An 11005-nucleotide genomic window follows, 5' to 3' on the forward strand; every position below is an offset into this window, starting at 1 on the left:
CTCGGATCCCCAGGACTAGTGTATGAACAACTCCGCAGGGAATTGTCAAGCCCAGCTGCTTTACTCCGTTTGAGTGCACTGATGGCCGCGATGATTTCTCTTGGTGGGAGGAGCAGTCCGTATCCGCACGTTATGCTGACTAGCCATTTCAATGACAATAGGCGGAACTTCATCGGATGTGATACGTCAAAGGCCCTCAAAGCACCATCGAAAGATTTACAATTACATGCAGGTTTCTTTGTGATACGGTATATAGTTCTAAAATCATTGCGTTCTGCGTCATCTTGCGTTTTCCTGACCAGCGCGATAGCAAATTCCCTTTTGTCAAGGCGGGCACTACGCTGAACTCCCGGAATTCGATATCAGAGTGCGAGCCCGTTACGCCCGCCATAACCCGCAGCGGTCAATAGGGCCTTCAAACTCTTCTGCTCATCGATCCGTTTCCATAATTCCGCAGTCAGTCAGATTGTATGACGCCCCTTCAATGCTCATCAATATTTTCAGGCGGGTTACTCAGTATATCTGCCGTTCGATGAGCAAGATGGCTCTTTCACTGTCGAACGACAGTTGCATCATACAAGTGGCCGATTTAAATTTGAAGAAGGTAAGTTATCATCATCATTCGACGCCGATGTATGTACGGTGTCAGTCAGTTGAAATCCAGCTATTCTTATGGCACGCTCGATGTTTGAACAAATTGCCAAATAGCAATGATGAGGCGATGAAAACTGCAGAAATCCATAAACCTCTTCTCATTATCGTTGCGATCACCAAGACCGTGTTTTCACATCACATGTCCAAGCCAGGGGTTCTCAGTGCCTAACTTAGCATTCAAATTATTCATCACGATCACAATGTCACCTTTAGGAACTCTCTTCTGGACTACATGTGACTCCTCATCTTGATCTTGAAGTCAAGATCCTGTCAGAAATCGGCTCCTATTCAAGAGAGCGCGCCTTTCGGTAGCCTTCAGTTACATTCTTGCAACGGATTCTGATACCAATTGGCTTTCCAGAGTGCAAAAATATATTGCGCAGAATATCCAGCTTATATCGTTGGAATTCTCGCTCGATTTGGAGAAAGCGAACATTCTGGCGACCGTCGATATCGTCGTGGAAGACATTACAAAAATGAATCATAGTCCGTTTTCGACAGTCAAAGGATGTAGCTATGAGGTCAATCCTTATCCGAGGCGTTGTTGAAATTTCGGCAACAGTATAGTTTCAAAATTCACTGGTTTCTAGCCCATAGATTGTTATCTATTCTATCCGGCTTTTACGAAAAGAGGACGAAAAAAAACGTGACCCAATCCACAGAGATTTTTCCTCGAGACAGCAAGCACAGCCGCCTTGTCCCATTGCATTGCATTGCTAGCAGAGATGAGTTCGTATCCCCATATTGCGGTGACTAATCATTTCACCCATGAGTGCTGGAACTTCACCGAATGTTATACGGTTGAGGACCTTGGTGAATTGCTTATTCCTTTTCTTCAGCTGCTCCTCATTGTGGATAAGGAACCTACTAATAACATCCTTAACTGGAATCATCGAAACGCTTGCGACCATTTGTAAATTCCCTTTTGTGATTGGGACAACTTGACTTGAGCCAGAGAAAAGAACATTTTTAATGGTAACAAGATCAATATTCTGCGTCCGCATAGCTCAGTGGTTAGAACATTGGTGGCAATGGGATGTCATAGTCAATTAATTGGTGGTAGTGGGATTTGTATCGTAACTTAACGTCGGATACCAGTTGACTCAGCTGGAATGATTACCTGAGTCAGATTAGGGTAATAATCTTGGGCGAGCGCAATGCTAACCACATTGCCTCCTACAGGGTACTGTAATCCTGTAGTGTACCGTTACGGTCTTGAATGAAGTGCTGTAATGCATTTCAAGGCCTTGAACCCAATGGATTGTTGCGCCAACGATTACTGTTATTATTAAGATCAATATTCTACGGTGAGCTTTTTAAGAGGTGTGCTGACCGTTCAGGAAGGTACTTCTCCCACTGCTGAGCGACAGTCGAATAGCGAAAGCGTACTATGCTGAAATTGCATGACCGAAACTCTCTATCTTTGTGAGTTTTTGCTGATGCTATATGCTGACCAGGAAGTTGTCGATCTGACCATTGTCGAGGCGGCGGAAGCTGTAGAAAGAAAGAAATTTTTCACCATTGATATTACAGTCTCCAAAGCCGTGTTTACCCACCACATATCCGAGGAAAATGTTGTCAGAACTTACTTTGGCGTTGGGATCACCTATCAGAATGACAATCTATCTCTACGAGGCCTCTGTTGAACTGCATTGAGTTGCTTATGCAAAGCCTCCTCTAAATCGATTGTTTCTATTGATGAGTAGTAATGAGGCGTTTTTCGTTCTGGATCTCGCCTAGCCGGCCTCCAGAACATGCGTCCTTTGCGGATACAGTAAGCATCAATTTGGCACATGTTTACGAAAAATCAGTCTGTGATTTTTGAAGCATAAATATCATCTAAGACATGTTGCTAGCTTACAAATCTATCCATATCATATTTATACAATAAACTTCTCGGGTTAACCGGAAATATTATTAGCTCGAGTGAGTTTTGCCCCCCGCCACGTAGACCCTGAAACGCCTTGGTGTTACACGGTCATTTAGACTATAGTGACTATTCCCTCCTCTCCCAAATGGACTCGGAGCGGGGTTGGGGAATTGCGAATAAGAAAATACAACTTTAAAGGATGCAAGGATGGTTCTCCTATCTGCGCTCAAAAGTTGAGCTGATAATATGAACTATGAAACCTGCGCATGAATGCTTGTCATCGATAGAGCTCATCAAGTACTTTCGTTTAAATTGCCTTTTCATAAGGTCTAGCTTTCGTGCATGGAAAAAGTGGGTTACAAACAGAATAGCGGTCATTCGGAGAAACTTGAACGGATGAAGTTTCTGCTCCTGAAAATCTTTGAGGTACTATCGGTCATGACTAGAGACAATTTAATTTTAAGTTACTCAGAGCAACGAACTGGACGGCTCTGACGCTAAACCGTATTGGCCATTTCGATTGCAGTAGCTCAGCTCAGACCCCGTTTGTCGCGTCACTGGTCATGATGATACATCTATCTTTTGTCGAATTTATACTCTCCGAAATGTTTAGATATATCTCGGTCATTTAGGCAAAAGTCACGCTCAAAATTAATTTAAATACCTTTTCTTTCAAGCCAATTATTGATGAAGTCATTGTAAATCGTGTCGTCACCGTCACAACGAAGGATGTCAACAGCCGACTTCATTGTCCTCATGATTTGTCTCACGTACCGGAGTTTCGCGATGACCTCCCAACTTTGCTTGGAGAACAGAAGAGAAACCTCCTAGAAAATGATAGCAGCAGAACTTCAAACCCCATAATTTCAGTGTTTGAAACACCATCAAATAGCAAGGTAAATTGTCAGCAAATATACATAATTGAAGTGTTTAACATGAAACTTGCTTTAGGACGAAGATATTAAAAAGAAATTGTCTAGTTTGAGAAAAGTGAATTTCGTTAGCCCTTATGATCGATATAAAGCTGCAATTCCATTCGCCGAGCAACAAAGGCTTAAAGAATTGGAAAAAGAGGCAGAATTGAGAAGTAGTAAACTACTTTGTCCCGTCAATCCTCAGAGTATTAAACAAGAAGATCAACCAGTCCAAATTAAAAAGGAAGTTGAAGATGGAGATCTGTATAAAATGCCGGAGGTAAAAGAGGCAAAGCGCAAACGAGAAGCTGACGATACGTCGGAGCTACCAATGAATGTCAAAAAGATTAAAACAGAAGTTTCAAATAAGAAGAATAGGAGTTCAACTAGTTTTAAAGAAACGAGCCCGGAGACTTTAGCGAATTCTACCCAAAATATTCGGTCCGAGGTGGCTCCTGACGAAGTTCAATCGTACAATCAAACCCCTCAAAATAGACTGCCAAACAGTCGCAAGTTTAAGAACAAAAACAAAGGCAATAAAAAAAAGCTGACGAGTAACAAAACTGTACAAAGTTCCAACCAAAGTGTTCATGTAGACTTCACTAAAGTGGACTACTCGAAGTTCAGGGGTGGTTCGGAGAAGCAGAAAAGTGATAATGCTCACGCTAAATTCGCTGGTAAAAAGGTAAGTTCTTCTGTGAATTCAGAGAAAGTAAACATATACCAATCAGTGATTTGCATGTTAATTAAATGTCTCTTCCAGGGTCGTGATAAGGTCAACAACAAAAAATTCAACAAACTGTTCACATTCAGTACGAGTAACGCGAATAAAAAAAATTAGTTTTTGTTTTAAATATTCTTTTCTATGTAAATAACATCTTAAATTGAAACATGGATAAAAACGGAACTTTTAATAAATAATACAGAAAATTCATGCTTGGAGATGGTCGTTTGCTATAATTTCTCGTTTGGATCTAGGCTGTTGTATAATGTATATATTTTCCGGCTCAATTCTGTACCAATACGGCGGTCGGTAGTCAGCGGTCCGCCAGCTCTTCGGATTTTCAGGTCAGCTAAAAGGTTTTGCCCATCGTCGCAAGTTTCATACGCCTGTCGAAAGGAGAAATGAGTAGAAAATGGTGAATAAGAAAAATGTTTTATTATAATCATCCACAGTTGAGTGTCTATTACCTCTAATAACTGTTTAGGTTTTGGGTATTTGGATATAATTGCTTCAGCTGTTTCCAATGTCACGAGCGGTAAACGCGTCAAATGCTGTTGCCAAAGGCGTGACAGACCTGCAGTTCCTTCAACTCGTACACAATCTTTGTTATCGTTTGAGAGAAACAGGTTTGCGTCGGAATATTTGTCTGCTTGCTGTTTTCTGTAAATCATGAACTTCGTTTTTTTTTGTTTAATCTTTTCATCCAATCATTGAACTTACTTGAAGGGTATTTCTGCAATGGCTTTACTGAATTGGCCGATGGCTGCTGCCAGTTCAACGGAAGTTTCAAACAAACGATGACTGCAATTGTATATTATCTGAATCTCTGTTAGGCACTTTTCAATGTCGTAACGTTTAACATTAGTCGATTCTTGGCGGCAGAATTTCTTCAAACCGAATATAAGCAAAGTAATACTGCAATTTGGATAGGCCTTTGTTAACGATTGGAGTTGGTTGTGCATGGATTTATTTTTGATAGCTTCAATTACTTCTTCGCCTAACATAATGAATAATGCTTGCGATTCTCGGATGTATTTGTCAGAGAGTTTGAGCTGGGGAATGAAAATATAAGGGTCAACTTCAGTAGAATCAGAGATTTATAATAAACGGTTCGTAAATTTTTACAACGTTGGTTTAAGATGTGGCCGCATCTACGCTACACTACGCGACGCGGCCAAATGTTGCACCTGCTGTCAAACATTTTTTAATATAATTTTGTAAGCAGCAATACACACTTAAGCGATGCTGTGCGACGCGGCTGAAATGCCTGGCAGAAAATATTTTGCAGTGTCACGTGCCATTGCTTTTTTTCGTTTGTCATATGTAGTATTTTTTAAGGTTTTGTGTAACACATAAAATGTGTTGCAGTAGGCGAATGCCCCAAAGGCCTAATCAGGGCGATCAGACCCGAGTCTGCACGGGGACTCATCTGAAGTGGCAAGTTTGTAATGAAACCTCACCAGGGGTATACTGGTACCATGGGAATCGAGATAGCCCCAGGACTCTCATACTTCGGATGAACTCCCGCTGTATGGGAGTACAGCTCGGTTATTTGCGGTTGGCCCCTAAGTGGGAGCTTCATGGGGGTTGTTGATTATGCTCAAGCGAGAAGAGACCTTCGGGTCTCGGCGTGGTGTTGCGTTTTAACACGGGTGTCGTACTCCTTAATTCGGTAGAGATTTAGGTAGGCTTTGCATCCACCAGTATGAACGCTAAGCCATGCACTTGGTATAGACTGGTACCGTTGTTGCTTGTCTCAGCGGGGCTCTGATTGTGGTCACGCCCAGACAGTCGCTCACGTAAAACCCTCAAGAACTCACGTCCGAAATGAGAATATCCGCTGGAGTTGCACCGGTCGTGAACAAACTGCGAGTGGGGCGTTTTCGATGGTGTGGTCACGTAATTCACACTAACGAGAATTCACTTACCAATATTGAGCCGGCCGAAACAACGGTGGCTTGATACACTTGATGAGGATTTAAAGGCCTCGTGATTACATCCTGATCAGGCATTTGATGAAATAAAATGACGAAAACGATCACAACGAGCCGACCCCGCATGTGAACAGGACAAAGGCTGAAGAAAAAGGAAAAGATGTGAGGAGCGACGAGTGCACGACAATTCCATGTCACATAGTTAAAAATTCCATTGCCCTCTATTTTTTAGAAAGGGATTTAAATAAATCATTTGATGGAAAGCCCTGTATTGATAATAGTCAACCTCATACACTTCACACTCTGAGTTTGATATTATTAGCATATGCCAAGAACTTAACCTACATCAGATATAAACAAGTCGGGAAACCGGAAGCTTGGCGCTTCAGGTATAAAAGGTTTTGTTTGCTTCTTTTGTGAGTATATTTAAGTGTAGAACTATGCCATTTGTATGTAGCCCGTTATGTGTATGCATTTAGCATGTCAGATTTAGTACTTCGGCATGCAAACTTAATTTGAACAGATATCGATAGGGAGAGTATTTTGAGGCCTGGACACCATATAGAGGCACCATCATGATTTTTTTCCGATTTTTCGGTTGGGTAGTTTTTGAGAATGGGTCCGTTAAAGAAATCATCACTTTCCACCCCTCCCATTCCCCGCCTTTCTAACAAACCTTAAAACTAAGACCGACTTCAAAAAGTAATAATCGAAACCTTTTATTTGATACCCCACAGGATTATATTCGGTGAAAAATAAAATTTACACCTCCCTTTTACCCCCCGCAAAATCTCAACGTAGAAGGATATCACTCACTGCATGTCTGGGGGTCCATAGGTCCCACCTCCTCACCAAATTTCTCGTCAATCGGTATAGCCGTTTCTGAGAAAAGTGCCTGTGACAGATAGACAGATATTGAACCGATTTTGATAAGGTTTTGTTTTGCAAACAAAACCTTAAAAAGGGCTGGGGTGAATTGATTGGAATTTTAATATTTCACTTGAATGTCAATTATTCTCGTTAATTATGACGTCAGCATTTTATTTGCATGGCTTTGGAAGCAGTTAATTCTCGTGAAATTGCTAAGTTTGAACTGCTATAACTTTGGCGTTAATGGGACAATATTGTCCTTTATGCTGATACAAAGTTTCGAAGTCCTAGGATGAATGTAAGGGTTTTTTTTTCAGTAAATTTCTAAAAGTTGGTAGTATACTATTAGTAAGTTTATTTGAGCAGATATTGGAATGGGAGATATTTTGAGGTCTATATTTCATTTAAGCGCATCACCCTGATTGTTTTTCGGACTTTTAGGTTGGCTAGTTTCATTTTAAGCGCGTACATTTTGACTTCTCACTCGCGCACTTTGCAATGCATGACTAAACTAAACTTTGCGGAAAGTACTAATCTTTCCCTCCTTTCATTTGATACCCTACACGACTACATTCGGTGAAAAAAATTTTTTAATCCCCGCTTTAAACTCTACCTACATTTATGGCATTCGCTGTATGCGTGGGACTTCCCACGCGACAGTTCCATCGAGAATGCTTCCTTTGCAGCCCTGCGCATCGGCATGTTGGCGTGGATCTGATGTTTAAAATTACAAGCTTAATCCTCTCCGTTTTTATCAGGCATTAGAGAGTACACAATGAAAGACTCCTGAATCTAGTAGAAACTGAAGAGAGCTTGGGCCGAAGATTGAAATGACGACATTGATCAAAAGTTAAATCCATCGACCAATTGCGATTCCGGAAACGAGGAAGCGAATTATGGGTTTTCCATGCCGAAGTAATTAATTTTGCTAATGGTTTACTTAGTTCGACTAAGCAGAACTAAATGTTAAAGTCAAAGCCATAAACTTGCCTGCAAAAGCTGGCGAAAACCAATCTAGAATGTATGATTTCTTTACGTTCTAATCTTTGTGATACTTTCCTCATTATCGTATCCATTGTAAATTCTTTGAATAAATACACATGCATCATTAATTTAATGTGAAATTCTTTTGAAATGTAACCACAGACCTTAATTTGGTCATTATGAAAAACACTTGGAAATTAGAAATTATAAGAAATTGGGAAATTTTCATTTCTAATTTTCGAGCTGGTGCTGTACTACCTTCTCCATGTTTGAATGTGGACATAGAACTTTTTGTTTCCATCGCTCCAATCTTTCATTGGTATTATTTATTTTATAATATGGGAAATCGTTCCAGCATTTTTATTCACGGACCACCCAATTGCATTCATAGTTTCCTCTGAATTTCGTAAGGAAACAAGTAATTATGTGTTGGCCTTGGCACTTTCACTAACTGAAAGCTTTTCAATTCGTAGGACTTAGCTCCTGACCTTTGTCGTTAAAGTGCATAGTGACAGTAACCAGTTGTTAATTTACCTTATTTAGCTTTTTGAAAAATTCAACGACCCTTTTCCGATATGCTGTAATCCTTGATAGTCCACATACACTTGATGTTTTTTTTTTGTTTTTGGGGTAGGGTAGGTGGATGCATTTACGCACACAGTGTTGGACTCCCGGTTCGGTATGTCGTCGGACTACCAACTAAACACCTCCCCATCGTCAGAGAGCTAGCCAGGAACCGTTTGTCACATTACTTCGGGCTAGTCCCCGACCTCTCCCGCTTTGCGGAGCCTTCATATCAGGGAATTCCTTTCACCAACGGGAGGGGAGAGGACGAAGGGAACCGTCAGTTCAAGGAACCCCCTGTCATCCGGTTCCTCCACCGGTCGAGCTCTATCTTCTTAGCAACGTGAAGGGCCCGAACGTAATGGGCAACACGGCTCCACTTCTCAGCACTCTTCAGCATCTCTTCGACAATGTTGTCTGGAGAGAGATCCCCTGTGTTTAAATAGAGCTGCTGACGAACTCCATCCCACCTTCCACAAGAAAAAAAGGTGTGGTGGGCGTCGTCCACAACTCCATTGTAAAACACACAATCCGGAGTTCGCGCCTTTCCAATCTTCTGCAGATTGAAAACTTCCGTGCCCACTTAAAAATTGGTTAAGGAAATAGTCGGTCTTACCATGCTTCCGATTCAGCCATGCACCTAAGTTGCCGATGAGCCGCGCAGTCCATCTGCCTCTAATTTCATTTTGCCACGAGAGCTGCCACTCGCCGTTCTTCGAGAGCAACCGCCTCCCTTGGGTCATCTCCCTTGCGCTTCTATATGGGTTGACGCTCCTTAGCAAGAAGAGCAACGGGGATCACTCCAGCGATCACCATCACGGCCGAATTAGAGACAGTGCGGTACGCAGACGCCACCCGCAAAGCTTCCCGTCTCTGTATTTGCGCGAGACGTTTACGATATACCTCCTTGTTAAGAGCGTCAGCCCATACCTCTGCGCCGTAGAGCAGGACAGACTGCGTTCAACTCATCAGGAGACGTCGCCTGCTAGACGTAGGACCCCCAATGTTTGCCATTAGCCTACTTAACGCCGAAACTCCAGCTGCAGCCTTGTTTGCTGCTGCTTTGATTTGCTCAAAAAAGCTTATCTTTGTGTCAAGAGTCAACCCGAGATACTTTACTGCTGGTTTTGACTCGATTATCGACTAGTCAGTTTTTGCCAGTACAAGGTTGCAACCATGGGTAGTCATTCATCCGCTTACCCGTCGTAGTGTGCTTTGCGCCTGTTCGACAGTGCGTCCAACAACAAGTGCCGCGACATCATCTGTATAGCCGACCAGGTGCGACTCTTCTGGCATGTTGAGTTTAAGCAGACTGTCATAGGTAGCGTTCCAGAGGTTCGGCCCTAGGATGGATCCCTGTGCTACCCCCGACGTGACCTCCATCCTCCTTTGACTCTCTAGTGTTTCATAGAGCAGGAAGGGGTTCCTCAGATAGTTCCTCAATATCCGTAAGAGATAGTTCGGCACGTTGAATGTATTGTCTAGTGTGCCTAGAATGTCTTTCCATCTTACGGAATTAAAGGCGTTTCTGACGTCAAGCGTTATGAGGAACACCACCAGTCGAGTTCAGCGGCTATGTGCCTCTGCTCGTCGAACGGCGTCCACGACTTGCATGACAGCATCAACTGTGGATCTCCCTGCTCTAAAACCAAACTGCCGGGGAGATAAATCTCCGGCAGCGCGTATCGCTTAAGCGAGTCTAGTTCTGATGAGCTTTTCGAGCACTTTCCTGGCAGTGTCAAGCTTAGATAGTGGGCGGTATTAAGACGGCAGTTCGGGGTCGCCTTTCCCTTTATGGATCACCGCACTTGATGTTGGATCGGTCCAAAAGGAAAACAATTTACTCTTACTTTTTTTGGTTCATGAACCCGTTTTGGGTTTGGTAACCAAGTATCCAAGAAGATTGCTCGCAGGAAAGACAGAGTCGGATAAGTTGTCTGTCCTGGAGGAAACCGTTAGTAATCTTTGTCTAATTAGTACCGATTAACACAGTTTTCTACTTCAGATGACAAATATACTTTCACTTATAGAAAATATTTCCTTTTCTCTAGGAACTGCTATTCGAATTTATTAATTTAGCTAACTCCCCGGTCAACTTTGATATCTAGCATTTCGCTATTATTCCTTCCTTACACTTACCATTTCACTACTTGATGCCAATGTTTGAGATTCAGCTCTCTCCCAAAGAACGGTTCGTGGAATTTTCTGCGATTGAACTTCATACTTAATTCCTAGTTCACCCAATTTTTGAAGAATCTGCGGTCCAAGACCAGCGCAAAGGCACTCTGGATCGATGAGAACTCGAACGAACTAAAACCAAATAAATTAATTTCTGTAATTTTAACATGTCACGAATGTTTCCCACCTTCAGGCATTCCCCTGGCTTAATACGGCGTTGCTGTTCCCGAATATTTTTCAATTCAAGCTTCTGAGGATCCATCGTCTTCATCCTTTTGGAGGGCGATTTTTGAATTGTTGACATTCTGGCGGT

General features: G+C 42.2%; 2 protein-coding genes across 3 annotated transcripts in view; one reads left to right on the forward strand and one right to left on the reverse strand.

Moving 5' to 3' along the window:
- Nucleotides 1–4380, forward strand: part of LOC119651966 (exosome component 10) — a 29926-nt gene extending 25546 nt beyond the window's left edge. For both annotated transcript variants that reach the window (XM_038055853.1, XM_038055854.1), the window contains 3 exons: nt 3202–3420; nt 3476–4123; nt 4202–4380. In XM_038055853.1, coding sequence (XP_037911781.1) covers nt 3202–3420; nt 3476–4123; nt 4202–4279 — 945 coding nt within the window. In that variant the 3' untranslated portion in view covers nt 4280–4380. The remainder of the gene's footprint in view (nt 1–3201; nt 3421–3475; nt 4124–4201) is intronic.
- Nucleotides 4301–11005, reverse strand: LOC119651967 (crossover junction endonuclease EME1). The gene is made up of 5 exons (XM_038055855.1): nt 10880–11005; nt 10654–10824; nt 4883–5214; nt 4630–4822; nt 4301–4548 (listed from the first exon to the last, which is right to left on the reverse strand). Exons 1-5 carry the CDS (start codon nt 10994–10996, stop codon nt 4393–4395), a joined length of 969 nt encoding a protein of 322 aa, XP_037911783.1. The 5' UTR covers nt 10997–11005; the 3' UTR covers nt 4301–4392.

This window comes from Hermetia illucens, chromosome 3, assembly GCF_905115235.1.
Source record: "Hermetia illucens chromosome 3, iHerIll2.2.curated.20191125, whole genome shotgun sequence".
Lineage (NCBI taxonomy): Eukaryota > Metazoa > Arthropoda > Insecta > Diptera > Stratiomyidae > Hermetia > Hermetia illucens.